At 42.1% G+C, this 21,591-nt stretch overlaps 1 protein-coding gene across 2 annotated transcripts in view; it reads right to left on the bottom strand.

The window, feature by feature from the left end:
• LOC100081686 (interleukin 1 receptor accessory protein) overlaps nucleotides 1-21,591 on the bottom strand; it is a 90,745-nt gene that overhangs the window by 40,470 nt on the left and 28,684 nt on the right. For both annotated transcript variants that reach the window (XM_029069236.1, XM_029069237.1), the window contains exons 2-3: nucleotides 15,905-16,190; nucleotides 11,937-12,129 (exon numbers count right to left, since the gene is read on the bottom strand). In XM_029069236.1, the coding sequence (XP_028925069.1) occupies nucleotides 11,937-12,129; nucleotides 15,905-16,190 (479 nt within the window). The remainder of the gene's footprint in view (nucleotides 1-11,936; nucleotides 12,130-15,904; nucleotides 16,191-21,591) is intronic.

Below are 21,591 nucleotides of genomic sequence, written 5' to 3'. Positions count from 1 at the left end.
GGGTCTAATACAGAATCTGCTCTAAGGCTAGTGCTGGCCTGGAAGCACTTTGGAGAGGAAGGTCACGCTGTTTCCTGGGGAGGTGGGGAGTGAGGAGAGAAGCTGGCAGAACCTCCCTTGGCCTAGAAGTCACTGCCAGGCACGGCAGGAGAAGAGGGAAGGGGATGAGCCAGCTTTCCCACAGCTGAATGACACTCCTATTTTCTCATTCTCCTACTCTAACCTCCCCTGGCTCATCTCTCTCTCGTCTTTTTCTCTCTTTCTTTCTTGCTTCCTTGCTTTCTCTCTCCCTTTCCCTCTCTGTCTCTCTCTCTCCTCCCGTTTCTACTGCCATTCTTCCCAATGAGTTGAAAGGGTCTCTATTCTAGTTAGAAGATATTCCTAGAAATTAAAGTAGTAGCAATAGCAATTCTTAATGAAAACCAGCTGGGTACCTGTGTACTATAACAAAGAAGTGTCGCATACCCTGCCCCCTACCAACGGTGTTGTAATCTCCCAAGCACTTAGCACGGTGCTCTGCATGCATTAGGCACTCAATAAATACCAATAAATGATTGATCAGGAGCTTATACTATCAGGGAAAACAACTATCAAAATAATATCAAAAGATACAGTAGTCACAATAAGTAAGTGAATGCACACAAGTGGACCCTTATAATTACTCAGGAATAAGTGCTAATTGTTCAACTGTAGAATAATATTTAATTTCCTGGTGCTTTCAGTTAAAAAAAGATTTTGAGTACTACCATCATGCATTAATATACATTTGTAAAAAACTAGAATTGTTTAAAATTGCAAATGTGAAAAAATGTTTCTCTGAAACCCTAAGGTACACATAGCATGATATCTACATTGTGGCTTTTGATTGTTCTGCTTGTGGTTATTTTACTGTATTTTAAACAATATTATAAATGGCATAATATTGCAGTAGCACCTTGTATTTATGCCTCTCTCCAAAGGTGTTCAAAATATTTTCACACAGACTGTCTTGTTTATTTGTACAATGTCTCTGAGAGGCAGGAAACAGTTGCAAATGGAGGTTCGCTTTTACAAGGGGAGAAAATGAAGGAAAAATTGTTGAAATGGCTTGAACAAGATTATATAGTAAATCAGTGTTCAGGTCAAATCTAAATTGCCAAGCTTCTGACTCTCCAACCCACGGTCTCTTGCTCTCTAGCCTCTTAACAGCTGGCACAGCCTTCTGCTCTCAGCAGCAAGCTTGTTACAGGCAAAAAGACCCACCTGGGACAACTGCAAAACTAGAGCCAGCCTGATTTAGACAGCATTTGTTAGTCAGCTCTGCAAGGTGCTGATGGCCTACAGATTGAAGGGTCTCATTCTCTCTAACAATACCGAAAAACTGGAAAATAGTTTGCAGGGTGAGATGCATTAGCACTGTTGAGATCCCCACTGTCGCTCTAACCCCCAATGCGCTTTGTAAGGCTAGAATTTTTACTCCTTTCAGAGTTATTAGGCCTGTAGCACTCTTAAGAAGCAAGTTCAAAATTCTCTTTCATACCCAATAGGGTAGGGATCTTAACAAAAATAACCTGCTGGACGCATTAATCAACTGTACTTATTGATCCTTTACTGTGTGCAGAGCACTGTACTAAGCACTTGTGAGAGTACATTCTAACAGAGTTGGTAGAGACATTCCCTGCCCACGATGAGCTTATAGTCTAGAGGACAAGCTTACAGTTTAGAGGTTGAGTAGTTCATATGAGGTCTGCCAGTTCTACTGAGGAAACAGTGTGATCAATCATTCAAACAGTAATTTAATTGACTACTGTAAAATGAGGAGTGTACTAAATGTTTTAGAGAGGTCAACAGTGCTGGTAGACAGGGAACATGCCTACCAACTCTGTTTTATTATACTCTCCCAAGCACTTAGGCTAATGCTCTGCATACAGTAAGCATTCAAATACTACTGATTAATTCAATAGAATTAGTAGATACAATCTCTGCCTTAAGGATCTTACAATGTAGCAGAGGAGACTGTCACCAAGAAAGACAATAAATTACAGATAGTACAGATATGATAGTACAATGCTTCGCAAACATAAACTCTCAATACAGTCCAACAGTCGAAAGATAAAGACAGGCACATTTTATAGCTCTTCGAAAATGGAATTTGAATTTTTATGGAATTCACAGAAACTAGCTGTGGATACTGATTGAGAAACAAATGAGGGATTTGAAGCAGTGCTGCAACAAATCATCCACTAAAGAAATGCAAAAAGCAAGGGCATAAAGAGTGAATTAAATGCAATAAAAGGAAGCAGTGTGATCTAGTGAAAAGAGCACGGGCCTGACAGTCAGTGTACATGGTGCTAATCCCAACTCTGTCATCTGTCTGCTGTGCGACCTTGGGCAAGTCACTTAGCTTCTTGGTGTCTCTGTTTCCTCATCTATAAAATAGGGATTCAATATCTGTTCTCTCGCTTACTTAGACTGTGAGCACAGTGAGGGGCAGGGACTATAACCCATCTGATTATCTTGAACATAACCCGACACTTAGTACAGTACTTGGCACATAGGGATTAAATAAATAGCATATTTTTTTTAAAAAAGAATCCAGTTGTCAAAGGCACCAGGTAGTGATAGGTATTGGATAGAACATAAGACTGGGAGCCAGAAGGACCTGGGTTCTCATTCCAGCTCTGCCACTTTTCTACTGACTGACCTTGGGCAAGTCACTTCACTCTCTATGCCTCAGTTACCTCAACTGTAAAATGGGGATTAATACACTGAGATCCACGTGGCACTGGGACTGTGTTCAACCTGGTAACCTTCTATCTACCCCAGCACTTAGAACAGCACTAAGCACATGGAAAGCACTTAGCAAACACCATTATTATTATTATCATTCATGTTTGGGATAAAGGGCAGACAAGCCCTGCGAGGTCCCTGGATGGAAAGGGCATCAGGCTGGAGTGGGTGGCTGATGGAGCAAGAGAATGGAAAAAGGGCAGAGTGGTAGAGAGTATAGGAGGGCAGAAGTATGGCAGAGAGAAGTGAAGAGAAGCAGTAACTGAACATACGAACAGACAAGGTAGTAGGTGGACCAAGGGGTAAAGAGTAAGAGAAAGATGGCTAGGGTGCTTGACAGTGGAGGGAATGTCCAAAGATTAAATGTCCATTAGCTAACAATAGGAATAATGACAGTATTTATTAAGCATTTACTATGTGCCAGGCACTGAACTAACCACTGATGGGTACAAGCAAACCAAGTTGAAGCCAGGCCCTGACCCATGTGGTTTCATAGTCTCAATCCTCATTGTACAGGTAAGGTAACTGAGGCACAGAGAAGTGAAGTGACTTGCCCAAGGTGACACTGCAGACAAGTGGCGGAGCCGGGATTAGAATCCATGATCTTCTGACTCCCAGGCCCATGCTCTATCCGCCTCGCCTTGCTGCTTCTCAACAGCTAAACAGTATGGGGAGAAGAGACAGATAAGGCAAAAGGGTGGAGCGTGGGGATGGCCATCTGGCAACTGCTGAAACCCAGGCTATGATTTCCTACTTGCCTGTAAATACCCCTTCTAGTCTGGAAGCTCCTCGTGGGCAGGGGTCTTAACTACCAACTCTACTGTATTGTCCTCTCCCAAGCACTCAGTATAGTGCTTTGCATATAGTAAGCCCTCAGTAAATTCCATTGATTGATTGATTGCCCGGGTTGGGGAGGAGGTGGCAACGAGTAGAGGAGTTGGAGAGTGAGGGGTTGGAGAGTGAGGGGGCAGGACCCCAGGGAAATTCCAGAGGAGGCAATGGAAACATGGACAAAACCAGATAAAGCTATGGGACTGTTTGGAGGATGCAGTCTTAAGGCAGGCAGTGAAATACAGTGGGAAATGGCTGTTAATAACCCATCAACAAACTGTCTTACACCCATATTCTTTCCCCAGTTTCTGGAGACCCCTAATCTCGCTTCTGCTGCTGTCCAATTAGTGGCCCCAAAGCAGCTTGACCTAGTGCAAAGAGCATGGGCCTGGGAGTCAGAAGGACTTGGGTTCTAATCCCAGCTCTACCTCTTGTCTGCTGTGTGACCTTGTATAAGTCACTTCACTTTTCTGTGCATCAGTTACTTCATCTGTAAAATGGAGATTAATACTGTTCGCCTCCTATGGACAGGGACTGTGCCCAACCCGATTTGCTTGTATCTACCCCAGCACTTAGTACAGTGCTTGGTGTATAGTAAGTGCTGAACAAATGCCACAATTATTATTATTATTACAGGCTACCTCACAGTTCCATTCTCCAGGGTCTCAAAGGACCCCTCTCCCCACCTTCCAACCCGATTATTATTGTTAATAATAATGGTAATTAAGTGCTATGTGCCAAGCACTGTTTTAAACGCTGGGGTAGATACAAGCTAATCAGGTTGGACACAGTCCCTGTCCCACATGGGGCTCACAATCTCAATTCCCATTTTACAGATGAGGTAACTGAGACCCAGATAAGTGAAATGACTTGCCCAAGGTCAGACAAGAGGCAGAGCTGGGATTAGAACACATGACCTTCTGACTCCCAGGCCCATGCTCTATCCACTAAGCCATACCGCTCCTCTTGCCCGCTTCCCTCTGCCTTCTTCCAATGGCCCAGGCTAGGAAGCCCCACTCCTGCTGGTTTGACTCCAATTCTGCAATTACCCTGTATCCCCAACTGCATCACACTCTTCACATTTCTTCCAAGTGGCCTTCCCTGTCTAAGTCCTCATAACCTCTATTTTCCCTCCCCTCCACATTGTCTTTAAGCACCTGAGTCACTCCACCCCCATTCCCATAACACTTCTGTACACATCCATAGTTTAATGTCCATGTCTCCCACTAAAATGTAGGCTCCCTGTGGGAAGGAATCATGTCTCCCAACGCTATTGAATGTATTCTCCTATGGGCTTAGCATAACTCCCATTAAGTACTCAATTAACTGATTGATCACCATTTTTCCTACCATGGCGAGAAGAGAAGACAGTTGCAAATGTCCCACAACCAATAGCAGCAGGAGAGAACAAGAATGTGAGGGGACAGCCTGCTTCCTTCCATCCCAGTTCATTTTCCATTGTGCTTTCAGTAATGATAATGAATAACAATGATTTTGGTAGCTGCTAAGTGCTTTCCTACAAGGCTCGTACTCTGGGATAGATATCAGATAATCAGGTTAGACACTGTCCCTGTCCCACACAGGAATCATAGGGCGGGAGTAGGATTTAAATGTTTATGCAGCATGATTTATGTTGCTTTCCTAAAGAAAGTTCATTATGCATCCATTTCAAATTCTCATTCAAGTGATGATTTTTAGACTCTCACTGTCCAGTTGCCTGGAAAGCACTATTCATTTTACTCTCCTCCTGTTGGTGATTATCACACCTGTTCCCTAGCAAAGGTCATCTGACTCACAGCCCACTAAGTCCCCATACCTGATCCTGAGACTGTAGCAGGAAAAGTTAGGCTCTTGAATCTCTTTTTCAATTAAGACACAATGGTTTCCATGACAACATACCATGATTCTAGCCGCCCCCCCCACCATACACACATAGTCTCTCTCTCTCTCTCTAGTTCACTTTGGGACCCAGAAGAGGAAGGCTAGAGGAAACACAAAGAACGAAATGGGAGGGTGGGCTTTAAAGAGGACCTGTAAGAAAAGATTGTGTGGGCTGTATCAGAGGCTGGGAAATAAGGGCAGGCTGTGAAAGTGTGCGTGGGCTGGGAAGGATAACACAAGCATTCATACACAGTCATCGCTAATAATGGCCAAGGGAACAGAGAACTTTAGTCTGCTCAACTGTGTTTCTCCTGTATCTATTCACTGTTTACCCGCCAAACTTTCTTCTAAACAGAAGCCTCTGTACAGCAGAAGATTTTCCTGTCTTCATTACCAGAGACGATGTTGCGTTTTGATAAATTTGAAATTCACTAGGTGTTTAATCAATCAATAGTGTTTATTGACAGTTTACTATGTGCAGAGCTCAATACAAAGCACTTGGGAGAATATGGTACAATAAGAGGTGGTAGACATGATTCCTGCCCTTGAGGAGCTTATAATTTAGTTGGGGAAACAGGCATTAAAATAAATTATAGAGAGGGGAAGCAGCAGAGTATAAGGATATGCACACAAGTGCTGTGAAGCTGGGGATGAGGTGAGCATCAAAGTGCTGAGGAGGTACAGATTCAAGTGCAGATGGGAGGAAGAACAGGGTGGGGAGGGTCGAGGAAGGCTTCTTGGAGGAGATGTGATTTTGGTAGGGCTTTGAAAATGGGGAGAATAGTGGTCTTTTGGATACAAAGGGAGAGTTCCAGGTCAGCGAGGATGTGAATGAACATGCATAAATCCAAATTACTTATCTTCCTTGATAAAGCTATTCCTCTCCCTCACTTTCCCATCTGTATTAATAATATCACCATCCTCCATGTCCCAGGAGCCTGCAAACTTGGCATCATTTGTAACGCCTAGCTGACCAACTGCCAAATCCCATCTACTGCCAAATCTTACCAGTTCTTCTATATTACATCTCTTGTATCAGCCCCTTCTTCTTTTTCATACAAACAGCTACCATTCTGGTAGACACTTGGGTCACCTCATGGCCATGATATCCTGTGGCCCATCCCGGAATCAAATGTGACTCTTGAGCAGAGGTACTCACTCAGGGACTCAACCCCATGATGGTGACAGCATTACCTTTGCTGCAGCAGGAAAAAGCTATTCTACCAATCCATGAGTAGCAGTGTTGCCTAACGGAAAGAGCTCGGGCGCGGGAGTCAGAGGACCTGGGTTTTAGTCATCACTCTGTCACTTGTCTGCTGTGTGACCTTGGGCAAGCCACTTAACTTCTCTGTGTCTCAGTTCCCTCATCTATAAAATGGGGATTAAGACTACGAGCCTCAGGTGGGATGTGGACTGCATCCAATCTGATTAGCTTGTATCTACCCCAGATCTGAGTACGGTGCCGGACATGTAGTAAGCACTTAAATATCACTGAAAAAGGGCATTTATTGATTGCTCTTACTGTATACAGAACACAATAGTAGGAGCTTGGGAGAGCACAAATGCAAGAGTTTGTAGACACAGTTCCTGCATACATGGAATTTACAGTCCAGAGGAGAGTTGAGACTCATCTTTCTACTCCTCAAAACCACCATGTCCTTCCAAAACAAGAAGTCACTCCTCACCACTGTCTTTAAAACTTCCCACCAACCAATCCCATCTCACATGTCTGCTCTCTTCTCCCACTACTCCTGCTCTCTTCATTTCTCCCAAACTAAATTTCTAATTCTGACTCACTCTTGATTCTCCCACCCCTTTCCCCTTGTTCACACTTGGCCCTGGCTTAGAAATCTCTCCCTCTCGAAATCTAAAAGACCATAGCAATCCTCATATTCAAAGCCTTACTGGAACCTCATTTTGTTCAGCATGCCATCCTAATTAATTTCCAGCAACACAATATAGTTCTTTAGCCACTCCTACCACTTATATACATATTTACTTATGATATTCACTGCCCCCCATTATAATTTATGTTAATGTGCCATTGGAAGCACTCAAAAAATACCATTGATTAATTGGCTATTTATACACATTCTCAGCAGGTATTGTGAGTGTGTATAGGTTTATTGTATACGCGTGCATGTTTATATATATGTATATATGTGTTTATTCAATTATACCGTCAGTTATTTATTTTGATTGCTCCATAAGTATTTTTATGTTTGTCTCCATAAGAGTGCATGCTCTAATTATTAAGTGCTTACTAGATGCAGAGATTGGAATATCCTTGTGGACAGGGAGCATGTCACTTCAGTATTCGGTACTTCCAAAGAGCTTAGAATAGTGCACCATCATAAGTGGGTGGTCAATAAATGCTACTACTACAACGGAAGCAAGGTATACAGTCCCTGACCTAAAGAAACTTAAAATCTAATGAGGAAGACAAACAGACAAAAATGTGTTACCAATAGTGGGAGAAGAAGGAATAACAAGATTCCTTCAAAAACTTTCAGACTGTTTCCCTACTCTTCAAGAAACTCCAGTGGTTGCACATCTACCTCCACCAAAACTAAAACTCTTCACCATTGGCTTTAAAGCACTTAATCACCTTGTCCCCTCCTACGTCACCTCGTTACTCTCCTACTACAACCCAGCCTGCACACTTCCTTCTTCTGTTAACCTTTTCACTGTACCTCGATCTCATCTATCTTGCCGCCAACCTCTTGCCCATATCCTACCTCTGGTCTGGATCGCCCTTCCTCCTCTTATCAGAAAGATAATTGCTCTCCCCCACTTCAATAGCCTTAATGGAGGCACATATCTCCTCCAAGAAGCCTTCCCTGACTAAGCCCTCCTATCCTCTTCTCCCACTCCCTTCTATGCTGCTCTTACTTGCTTCTTCATTCATCCTCCCTCCCATCCCCAAAGTGCATAGGTACATATCTGTAATTTATTTATTTATCTATTTATATTAGTGTCTGTCTCCCCCTCTAGACTGTGAGCTTATTGTGGGCAGGAATGTATCTGTGGTTATACTGTACTCTCCCAAGCACTTAGTACAATGTTTTGCACATAATAAGCACTCAATAAATACAGCTGAATGAACTATGACAAGAAATAATAGGAATATATCATGCAGTTTGGATTTCAGCAAGAGCAAACCAATGATTGCCCACATGTCACCAGCCTTATGGTCTTACATTTTAATGGGGTGTTGATTGAGGAATTTATATGGGAAGAACATGTGAAAGCGTTAGACAGCAAGATCACTGCTGATGTGGTGAGTTTTAAAAATCTTTCAAGCCTGGCAAGAGAACTGTGGGGAAGGAAGGGGCAAGGAAAGTTCCAAACCCAGGATACACAGAGGTTTATTTTGTCTAGCATTCCCACAAGTCACTGGGATATTCTGAGAGGAGTTTGCCTCTGGGTGCAGCAGAGTTTCCTACTCTAGCAAAGGTTTAGTGTGCTGCTTTGTCTTCTGATGATGGTTATTTCTCTGCTCTATAACCTGGTCCAGCCCAGTTTCCTCTGGAAGGAATATTCCATGTGGTCAAGTCGTTTTCTCTCTATTTAAGCTATATCTGATGCAAAAAGGAAGCCGGACTGAACTAACCTGTGCTTACTTCAGTATACAACCTATTCCATCCCCTCCCCACAAGCAAAAGTCCTAGGTTGCCCATGTGGCCAAGCATAGGGATGTGTGGCCTTTGCATTCAGGCAAGAGAGATTTTTTTTTGATGGTATTTCATGGTATTTATGGTATTTCCATTAAGATTGTTGAGTATAATGCCTATGTGCTAAGCACTATACTAAGCACTGGGATAGATACAGGACAATCAGGTTGGACACAATCCCTGTATTACACAGGGCTCGCAGTCTTAATCCTCATTTTGCAGATGAGGTAACTGCAGCACAGAGTAGTTAAGTGACTTGCCCGAGGTCACACAGCAGACAAGTGGCAGAGCCAGGAAGAGAATGCAGGTCCTGACTCTCAGACCCATGCTCTATCCAGTAGGCCATGCTGCTTCTCAGTTTTAACCTGCGGTGGCTATAAAAATCATTCTGTAAACTTCAGTCTTTTCAGTTATAACACTCATTAAATCTTGACTTTCAGGTTATTATTCGTTTTGGGAATTTGGTTCCATCATGATTACTGGGACTGCTACAGAGTTGTTAGTGGGCTCTTAGCCAACTTCTGTACGCCTTTCTTCTGGATTGTTCTGAATAAAGGATTGTCCCTGTTTTTATTATTTTTGTCATTTTGTATTCTAGTTAAGTGTTGTACACCTTTGAGGCCCATATTTCAAAATCCTGAAGCAAAAGCCTCCAAATCTATAAAAGGGCAGAAAGTATTAAAAGCAATATTAAATTTAAATGAACACTTGAAAAGATAGCTATTACACGAGGCTTTTAATAAACTGCCCACATTTCCCAACAATGCATACAGTGCCAATAAAGAAAGCCCAAGTTTGATTCCTTTTCAGGAACATGTTACACTGATGGTATCTTGATAGTCATAAAAGGCAAAGATTTTCCCATTTTCCCAAAGATAACTCTGAACTGTGCTATTCCAAGTCAGATTAATTTCACTGCAAAATTTACAGGCGGAGGTAATATACTATTTTTAATGGCTCTATTAGGCAAGAGGATGGCTTGCTTTTGCAAATTGATTTCCATAGGGTTTTTTGTTTCATTCCGTTAATTGATTGTTGAGAGCATTCTGCCAGCTGTCAAAATCATTGCATTTAAAACTCCCTATGAAGTCATTGCTCTGAACTACAATAGACAGGTTTTAGTTGAGGCAGATTTCAAAGATAAAAAGAATAGGTTTCATTGTTTTTATACATACCTTTGAAAATTACTATTTCAGGCACTCACTTGAAGCAACTGGAAAGTGGGTTAATAATAATGATGGCAAATGTTAAGCACTTACTATATGCCAAGCACTGTACTAAGCACTGGGGTGCACACAAGGAAATCGGGTTGGACACAATCCCCACCCTACATGGGGCTCACAGTCTCAATCCCCATTTTAGTAACTGAGGCACAGAAAGTGCAGTGATTTGCCCAAGGTAGCACAGCAGACAAGAGGCAGAGCTGGGATTAGAACCCATGACCTTCTGACTCCCAGGCCCGTGCTCTATCCACAAAGCTATTTAGAATTGAGGAAGATCTGCCTTGTTTTAAAACCCAGGACCAGTAGCAAAGTTTCTAAAATGTGGGCATTAGAAAGCTTGAAAAAGATAGTACATTTTGAGTCCTAAGCAAATGGCTCACAATGTTAGAACAATTTCAACCTTCATCATTTAAAAGCTACCACGGTATAGAAAAATGCAGATGGATTATAAAAATGACAATAAAATAATGTCATACCCATGCATTCTGACCCAGACATTAACTTTTTCTTTTCTTTTATGAAATGGTATTATTGATACATAGTCCTTATCCTGTATTGAGCACTCAACATTTTTTAATGCAACAAATACCTGGTATAAAACTGTTTTTTTTCTTCCCAAATAAATCGGTCATGACACTCAAGGATTTTTCTTTTTATTCTTTACAGAACATATGTCCTGCTTTAAACAACACAGCTTTTAATTTCCAAAGATCACAATTCAGATTTTGATTCACTTTGCTTTTCATGAATGAACTGAATTTACTGGGGGCGATGAGAAGAGGAGGTGGCAGAAAACCACTTAGAGTGAAAAGGGTTTTATAAGTAGGTTCACCAGAATAAAAAAAGTAGGACTCATTGCTCTGAAATACCCTGAGGTCAGGATAAGAGTAGCAATGCCCCTTTGGTAAACAAAAAGCAGTTGTGGAGAAGAGGAAAAGTTACAGAACTTACAGTACTCTCAGAAACCAAAATAGTTTTCATGTGCACATGGAGTACACAGGACAACTGGGCATCAGTCACTCTTTCTGGCAATATGATCAGCTACATCATCAGTCAGCCAATAGTATTTAGTGAGCATTAACGCAAAGTACACAAATGCCAAGTATATTTAAATGATCTCATATCTACAATATTTTTCTGAGACCAGATCAAAGAGCACAAAGTGATGGAGAGAATTGGCAATTACCTGATGAATTCTGGCTGAAAAATGTAAGCCAACAAATTGGTTTGTTTATTCTTCATGATCAAGATCAATTAACTACTCACCCCACATTTAACAGGTAATAGACAATTTTTAGGGAGGTGGTTCGGTTTGGGGAAAAAACAAGAGGCATAGGGAAAAAAAAATCAAATTTTTGCCCTGACTGATCAGGATTGGTTTCTATCTCATCATTAATCCTCCAGATAATTGCCAACTCCACATTTAACTTAGTGGCATTACCTCCATTTTATTAATATAGAAAGGAAAACAGAGACTAAAGAATCATCCAGAGCCAAACAACCAAGCTAAGAATAAAATCAAAGTCTCTTCTGGAGTGAAGCACAGGGGTTTCCTTACCTTGAACCAATGGACAACTGGTTTCAGGTTTACAGGATAAAATCCATCTATATTTGGACAATTGATGAATTGCAAGTCTTCCTCTTCATATAATAACTTCACCAAGGGTTTCACTAACGGACTGACACATTTACCTGGGTCCTTTCTAACGACTTCCAGGGGAAAGGCAACTTTGCTGCAATATGTGGTATTCCTAATTTAAAAAAAGAAAAAAATGCATAGTAAAGACACAGTAATGATTAGTGAGGATGAGAGCTATCCCACCAATAGCATTTAAAACAAGCTTTTAGAAAACAGAAATTCTAAAGGGTCTACAACATATTTAGAGTCATCAGAGATTTCACATTTAAGTGGGTAAAAAATGGAAGTTGGAAAAGGGAGTTATAAAACTGAAACCATTGCACCAAACAGTAAATTTACTATGATCTAGGTAAAGCATCAGATAACCAATATTTATGCTCTTGAAATTTATTTAAAAAAACTAACAGAAGGGTATCTTTTATGAGGTTGAAATGAGACTACTTATTGACCTTGATGATAACGGTTTGTTTTCTTTTAATGTTATCTATTAAGTGCTTACTACATGCCACTCACTGTACTAAGCACCAGGGTAGATACAAACTAATCAGATTGAACACAGTCCCTATCTCTCATGGGGCTCACAGTTTTAATCCCCATTTTACAGATGAGGCAACTGTGGCCCAGAGAAGTTAGTAACTTGCTGAAGGACACACAGCAGACAAGTGGAGGACCTGGAATTAGAACTCAGGTCCTTCTGACTCCCAGGCCTGTGCTTTATCTATTAGGCTATGCTGCTTTTTGTTCAACAAAATACAGTTCACCAAAATAATTATTTTCCCTAAGAAAAGTTTGAATGGACTTAAACATTCCACAGCCACTCCTAACTGCCTCACTTATAAGAGTGTTCCAAAGGGGACCTGCTGGTGGGGGGTGGTGGGAGGAAGGAAGCGGGGAGAGAGAGGGTTACAAAAAGGAGGCAGTGGGGGGAAAGTCACAGTTCTAAGTAGTATCTCATTCCCAATTCCTAAAAAGGGTTTGGTAACAACCTGACCAACCCAAATAATTCCCTGAAATCTAGAGAGCCCTGTTCCTACATCTCCATCCCCCATCTGGAGGATGCAGGAGGGTCTTGGGAGGAGTGGTCCAGTCCAAGAGATGAGCCTCTAGCCAGGACCTGTAGACGTTGCCCTTGTAGGTATCTAATAACAATAATAATAACAACGGTACTTGTTAAGTGTTTATTATGTGCCAAACACTATTCTAAGCACTGGCATATATACAAGCTAATCAGGTTAGACAAAGTACCTGTACTATATGGGGCTCAAAGTCTTAACCCCCATTTTACATATGAGGTAACTGAGGCATAGAGAAGTGAAGTGACTTACTCAAGACCACACAGAAGACAAGTGGCTGAGCCGGCATTAGAATCCAGGTCCTTCTGACTCACAGGCCCATGTTCTTTCCTTTACACCATTCTGCTAGTTCCAGAACCTTAAAAATGTCTCCATACTCTTGGGGATCCTGTCAGCCCACCCAGGTATGAATCAGTGCTGGTGTGAACTCCCTGGGCCTTTTTTGGTTCAGAGCCTCCCTCCAGAGTTTGGTCCAAAATGGCATTTTGCACCGTGATTCACGTGACACCATCACTTATTGCACTCAAGCCCACTGGGTAGAGGTATTTTTCAAATTTTTCTATGGTTACCTGTGCCACGATCAGTGTCTTACAGCATGCAAACTCTTTCACTTGCCTTCCAAAAAGCACCACAATCTCACACCTTGTGGGACTCACAGTCTAAGGAGGAGGGTGAACAGGTATTGAATTGCCATTTTACAGATGAGGAAACTGAGACACAGAGAAGTTAAGTGACTTTTCTGGCCTCATCCAACAGGGAATTGGTGAAGCAGGAATTAGAACTCAGGTCCTCTGACTCCCAAGGCCAAGTTCTAACCACTAGACCACAGTGAGCTTATAGTCTACAGGGAGAGACAGATATGAAGTATACTACGCAAAGGGGCAAAAGTATAACGATATGTACATAAGTACTGTGGGGGCTGGAGTGAGTACTGAAGTGCTTAAGGGGTATTGGTCAAGTGCATAGGTAGGGCAGAGGGAAGGGCAGAAAGGGGAAATGAGGGGTTAGGGAAAGACTTTTGGAATAAAACAAAACATGCTTTATGTTTAAATTGGACATATATTTATGTAACATCCTTAGAGCCACATGATTTTTGCACACACCTCATACCCCAACTAGACTATATTCATATTCCTGCTTATAAATGAAGACATATAAGCACAGGGAAGAAAAGTGATTTGTTCAGGTCACAGAGCAATTAAGGGACATAACCATCATCATCATTATCCAACAACTGCCCACTGTTTTCACTGCACTGCACAAATCGGGAACAAAACCCACTACTCTATCTCTTATACCAGGTTGCCTTTGTAAGTTCCTGGGGAGATGATGAGTCACATTTGAGGGCTTACCCACCTGAAAAAAAAAAATCAAACTTATTGGAACTACCCCTTTTCTAAATTCCTGTTCCTTTTCTTCTTCTCTATGTGTCCATGGTGTATAGATTAAGCCTCCCTTTTCCTCAGTTCCCCCCTTCCCTCATTGCCCCAACTTGCTCCCTTTGCTCTACCCGCCCCCTGGCCCTCAGCCCTGGTGTATATATGTGCATACCTATAATCCTATTTATTTATATTAATGCCTGTTTACTTGTTTTGATGTCTATCTACCCCCTTTTAGACTGTGAGCCCATTGTGGGCAGGGATTGTCTCTCTTTGTTGCTGAATTGTACTTTCCAAGTGCTTATTACTGTGCTCTGCACACAGTAAGAGCTCAATAAATATGACTGAATGAATAATCTGGGCAACAAAATGATGGGACATATGGGAAAGAAATAAAACACAATAAGCTGAAAGAAATAAAACACAATAAACTGAACTAATTTGGACCCCACTGATTCTATACTGGCAATGATTTAGACTGCTTTTACTTAAAGTATGTCTAAATAAATCAGCTAGTGAAAATGCTCTAAGAAGTGGTAGAAAGAAGAAGGCAGGAGAAGGTAGAAGAGTGGTAAAAAAAAAAAAAGGGTTTGGATTTCAGGTGACTAGAGAACAGCAAGGCAAAACAGAGGAGGAAGAAAAAATCAATTAATCAAAAGTATTTGTTGAGAGCTTACTGGATGCAGAGCACTGAAGTAAGCGCTCAAGGACAGAAAAGAGTACATGAATGGAGTTTTCACACTTCAATCAGTCTTAAACAACTCTGCAGAGGAGTGAGGTGGAGTTGAAGGGGAAGAAAAGAACAGCTAATTGTTTGTGTGGGAGAATGTGTGGGTGTGAGAAAGATTTCAATAAAAGATATCAGAATCATCCACTCAACAAAACACTCCTTGTTTTTCATAGTATTTGTTGAACATATACTATATGCCAGGCACTGTACTAAGTGCTGGGATAGGTACAAGGCAATCTGGTTGGACACAGTCCATGTCCTTCATGGGGCTTACATCTTTAATCTCCATTTTACAGATAAGGTAATTGAGGCCCAGGAAAGTTAAGTGACTTGAACAAGGCCAAACACAGCAGATAAGTAGTGGAGCCAGAATTAGAACCCAGAACCTCTGACTCCCAGGCCCATGCTCTTTCCAATAGGCCACACTGCTTCTTCTATTCAAACGGACAGCTCTCCTTTGCTTTGGCCTCAATTAGAAAGGACTACGTCATAATGAGCGGGCCGGGAACGTGTCTACCAACTCTGCTGTGACTCTCCCAAGTGCTTAGTACTATCCTAAAAGCTCAGTAGAGTGCTCTGCACACAGTAAGAGCTCAATAAATATGACTGAATGAATACGCTGCACACAGTATGTGCTCGATAATACCACTGATTGATTGACAAGAGGAAGTCTCAACAGTCTCACTCCTGAGAAAGACCACCTACCTCAACATGCAGGTGTAATTCCCAGTGTCATTGAGAAGAGTGGGCCGAAACCAGAGGATGTCTTTCTCTTTGCTAATCCGGTTGTCTGGCAGTCGGAAATTGATTGGCTCCTCGAGGTCACGGTCTTGACCAATCCAATACCAGATCAGAGTAAGTCCAGCAGAGTGGGCAGTACTGTAGTTGTATTTTAGGAACTGTTCGAAGAGTGGGCACTTGATACAGGCAGGTTCCCCATCATATACTTGGATTTTGGTCATAGTGTCCAGTCCCCAGTCTTCACAGCGTTCTTGAACCATCAGAGAAAAATAAGATACGATATTTGTAAGTTTCCACCCACAAAACTGCATCGGTGACATTCTCGCCACCTTATTCCCATTGGCATATTTCCCAATACTTTCTATAAGCAGTAATAGTAGTAATAATAACAAAGCACGGGGAAAGAATACTTACGTGGGAATTACACAATCTTGTCCCTTGGGGGGACTCACAATCTGAAAATAAAAATGGGGGGTGGGAGTGGGGACCGGTATCAGATACCTAAGGAGGGAGAAAATGAAACATTAAGACAGCGCAATGACGAAAACAAAGCTCGGTAAGGTGAAGTAGCTAGAGAGGCAGAGTTTTGGGCTCCTCATGGGTCACAGTCCACGGGCACAGCTGCAGCCACAGTGACTGCTACAGAAGCAGCGACCACAGTCTCCGCGAGATTTTGTGGAGGTGGCGCAGGCTGTGGCTGCTGCTCCCTGTCCCGCCAAAGTGATGGAAGACGGAATGGGATGGAGGCTCCTCGGTGATGCAGACGAGATATGGTTTGGGATCACATGTCCACCAACTCTGTTATATTGTACTCTCCCAAGCACTTATTGTACTGTTCTGCACACAGTAAATGCTCAATAAATCCCATTGATTGGCTGACCCTGACTCAGTTCCACTAACACCTCAAATTTTGTATAGCATTTTTATTTTTCCTAGTGCTTTCATCTTACTCATGGCATCCCTACAGGAGGCATGGGCAGCAGGTATTATTTATTAACTCCATTTTACAGGTGACGAAATAACACAGAGAGGTTTAAAAGTCTTGCCCCAGGTCACATGGTAGGCCAGGGGCAGAGCTGGGATTAGACCCATGCTTTTTCCATCAGGCATCCTGGTCTCCCACTAGGACAGTTTTATCACTCTGCAGAGGATTATTAACCGATAAGGAATGTTAGCCTTTCCTATCTCCAGGCTTCCTCTCGCCCTAGATATAGGACTCAACTAAAAAGACTTTACCTCCTTCAGTTCCTGGATGAAGCACTAGACCGAGGCTGTGCAGAATTCTTTGAGGTCTGGCCACAAACCTTAACAAGATGCTTGGTCAGATTAATGAATCTTTCAATGCTCTGCTCTTCACATGTAAAATAGAGACACTGAGACAAGTGAAAAATCATCTGATATCTTCAGAGCATCAGGCAACTTTGAAAGTACCAAATAATGTTCCCAGGCATAAATATTCATAAGAGTCATATCAATTCATTATTATATCATCATCCACATTTGGTGCATTTGACCGCTTGAAATTAGATCTATGAATTTTGAAGTTTCTGCAGGAGCCACCTGAGGTGATTTTGTCCACGAAAATGTATGACAACAGACCAGAAAGTCAGAGAACACAGAATCAATTATATGATTTACTGTTGGTTCCAGCAGAAGGAAAGACTGGGGAGAAAGCTGCCATGCAAATAGATTCGTCTTTAATAACAGCAAAGGGAATTCAGTAAATTACATTTTCGTTAAAATGTTCTTCCTATCCAGTTCACTCCACAGTGGAAATCCCTCTTTAAATTGTCCACAGATCACAGGGGAACGATAAAGTCATTGTTTCAGTAAACTGAATAGTTTCCTAAAGCTAATGCTTGGTGGCACAAAAGACCAATGCGGTAATCAGTGCGCTTTCAACTCCAGGTCTCTGGCAAAACCAGCCCAGGTGGGTAGCAACAATTAGCATTTATATAACACGGTTTACGTTCTAACAAATTAATCCTACAAGGTCCCCTTTAGGTTTCATTATTATTCCCTCATTCAGTGTGAGGAAACAGAAACCCTGAGGTTAATTGACTTTCATGCTCAAGAGATATGCCAATGGGCAAACTGACTTCAGTTCTCTAGAATCCTTGCCATCCTAGCCTATTTATCAAAGGCATTTGTTGTGTGTCTACTTTTGTACACAGCACTGTACTTACTGCTTGATCCTTTGACATCTAGGATATACATCCCTCACAGAAAAATAATTCCAACTTCTTATGAATGAGGCACTTGGGTAGCAGCGTGACCTAGCAGAAAGGCCATGGACCTGGGAGTCAGGGGGCCTGGGTTCTAATCCAGGGTCTAACATACAGGCAACTCCTTGAACTTCTGTGTGCCTCAGTTTCCTCATCTGTAAAATGGGAATTCAATACCTGTTCTCCTCCCACTTGGGCAGTGAGCCCCAAGTGGAACGGGGTTTGCATCCAACCTGATTATCCTGTATCTAACCAGGTGCTTAATTCAGCGCTTGACACATAGTAAGCACTTACCAGTTAGCATAAAAAGTACTAATCAGGCAGAAACAAGGAAAGTTCAAGAAGGGTGAGGGTTCTCTGGCCATATTAATGAACAGGAAAGGGAAGATCCCCACCTGTGATGAAGATTATATGTCTCAGTCACTAAAAAAGAAGGAGGAGGAGGTTAGATTATGAAACTGAGAAAATATCTCAAATTCAGCAAGTGAGAGCTTCTGGGAGTCACTGCAGATGGGAATGCTTGTTCCATTGATGATTTTTTCAATCTCAAAAATGCACTGATTTACTCTTAAGAGTAAATCAAAAAAACTCCAGAAACCATCAGCGTTACTGATTGAGTGCCAACTTTGTGTGCAGAGTTCTGTACTGAAAGCAGCCCGGATGTCCGGCTTCAGGCGCACTGATAGCAGCTGTGTGTGTGTGTGTGTGCTAAGAGCTGGGCAAAGGCTGAGTAGCACACTGGAGCTATTCGATGCTGACTTCTGTCCCACCTTCCTTCCTCCTGTCCTCCTGGGATTGTCAGCTTTGCAGAACAGTGCTGTTGTAAGCGCTTATCAAATACAACAATCAGAGGTGGGGTTGGTTGGTGAACGGAGGTGCAGAGAGTTGGAGGAAGAATCAGGCATCTAAAGGCAAAAGTGGAAGGAGGGGCAAGGACAAGGACCTTCTGAAAAAGAGAGTCCAGGGGCATATCTGCTGGCTGCCTCATGGGGCAGATATTCCCTCTCTTCCAGGAGATCTGAGCAGGGATTCTCCTGTCCCAGGGGCATGAGTCCGGGCTCTGGGGTCCTCTGTGGACCCTGAGGCGGCGATCTGGCTTGGGACCTTCTCAGAGTCAGGGTCTGCCCGGCCGCATGCCCCACTTGGCAGAGGTCTGCAGGCATGCCACTCGTTGTGGTCAGGGAATGTATCTGTTACAATGTTAACCTCTACTGCCCCAAGCCCTTAGAACAGTGCTCTGCACACAGTAAGTGCTCAATAAATACCACTGACTGATTGGTTGCCTGCTGCTGAGAGCTGCTCTTGGGAGTTGCCTGGTCTGGATTACCTCCTCCTGCTCACCCTTCCCTTCTCCTCTTCTCCTCCCTTTCTCTTCTCTTCCCTTTTCCTAATGACATATTGTGAAACAAACATACGGGCTGTAAATTGCATGGCTGTTTGCACACTAACTACTCTATGGTTTCATTTGGTTTGAATCTTCTGCCAAAAAAATAAAAAACAGCTTTCAGATCCCTGCTCTATAGTCTTCAAATGAACCCCATTACACTCAGCTTTTCCTTAACACTTCCAACAATGCCTAACAAAAAAAAACACCATGGTGAGTAGAAAGAAACAGCTTTGTGCAAGAACCCATGATTGAAGCAGGCATACTATAATGCAAGTTGTCCATTAGACGGGTCATCAAGAACTTAACCCCGTGTTCACTAGAAGAATTGAACGTAATTTGTTCCTTCCAAATCATTCTGGTACTCCCATTCACCAACAATTGTCCTCAAATATGAAACAATGAAACAATTGGCCTCCTCTATTCATAGAACATCTTTTAAAATGTTTAGAAATCCATGGGGGTGCACAACAAAGCCAGAGAAACTTCTGGAAGAACTCTTCTTGATCTAATGTGATGGACAACTACACTTTAAAAGTTCTTTGTCTTACATTTTTACTATTAGATTATAAACACCTTGAGAGTAGATATTGGAAAAATGACCAGGAATGACTCTGACCAAATGACTACAAGAGTGCTCCGCACAAAGTATATGCTTTATATATAACTGTGTTGATGATCACAGATCATTTAAAAGGAATGCCTAATATTGCAGTTATTACTACAGATGATTATTTGTCCACAAAGTCAGAAAAAGGAGGGTGGCGGGGAAGAAGATGAGAAAGAACGACCCAGTGGAAACAATACAGGACTAGGAGTCAGGAGATCTGGGTTCTAATCCCAGCTTCTCCACTTGCCTGATGTGTGACCTAGGGCAAGTCACCTTAGTTATCTGTGTTATTAGTTATTTAGTTACCTCCGTTTCCGCTTCTGTAAAATGGGGATTCCATACCTTTTCTCTCTTCCACATAGGCCCTTGTAGCACAAGGACTGTACCTGATCAGATTGTATTCATCTCAAAGTTTAGCACAGTGCTTGGGAAGTAGCAAAGAAAGGAAGCAGTTTGGCCTACTGGAAAGCATGGCCCTGGAGCCTGGGTTCTAATTCCAGCTCTGCTACTTGCCCGCTCTGTGACCTTGGGAAAGTCAAGTTACTTCTCTGTGCCTCAGTATCCTCTTCTGTAAAATAGGGATTCATTTCCTATTCTCCCTCCTCCTTAGACCACGTGTGTTCAACTTGACTGACTTGTATCTACTTCAGTGTTTAGTCCAGCACCTGGCACATATTAATTGCTTAACAAATATCACAGTTATTATTATATGGCATAGGTAAATTAACCCACTTCAGACTGGACAGGTATGAATAACCATTCAGTCATTCATTCATTCATTCAATCATATTTACTGAGCACTTACTGTATTCAAAGAACTGAACTAAGCTCTTGGGAGACTACAGTATAACAACAGAGACATTTCCTGCCCACACAAGCTCACAGTCTAGAGAGGGAGACAGACATTAGTATACATAAATAAATAATAATTACCGATATATACATATGTGCTGAGGGGATGGGAAGAAGAGTAATGAAGGGAGCAAGTCAGAGTGATGCAGAAGGGAGTGGGAAAAGAAGAGAGGAGGGCTTAGTCAGGGAAGGCTTCTTGGAGGAGATGTGCCTTCAATTAATAACCAAGTTGATAATCCAGCAAAGGACTACTCTGAATAAGGGAATGTGACATACTTCTAACCTAGTCTCTGCATTTCAAGCACAGGACTTCAGGGAGGCTGTTAAAATTAGGAAAGTAAAGGAAAAAAGGGCCAAGTTCACTTAAAAATGTTGGCTTTTTTTGTTGTTGTTCAGTGCTGCTAGGAAGGAACAAGAAGTTCGGCTGAAGTCTTTTTTTAAAATGGTACTATATATTTTGACATGTCCTTCGTTGGTTCATTTTTCAACAATGACTTTTTTTTTCTTTTTCAAGAGGCTGGAGTCCACCTTAAGGAACTAATCATCTATTTTTGCACTTTCAGAAAGTGCAGAAAGGTAT

Source organism: Ornithorhynchus anatinus, chromosome 7 (assembly GCF_004115215.2).
Source record: "Ornithorhynchus anatinus isolate Pmale09 chromosome 7, mOrnAna1.pri.v4, whole genome shotgun sequence".
NCBI classification, from domain to species: Eukaryota; Metazoa; Chordata; class Mammalia; order Monotremata; family Ornithorhynchidae; genus Ornithorhynchus; species Ornithorhynchus anatinus.
The sequence above is the reverse complement of the archived record's forward strand: the minus strand, read 5'-3'. Positions and strand labels throughout refer to the sequence as shown.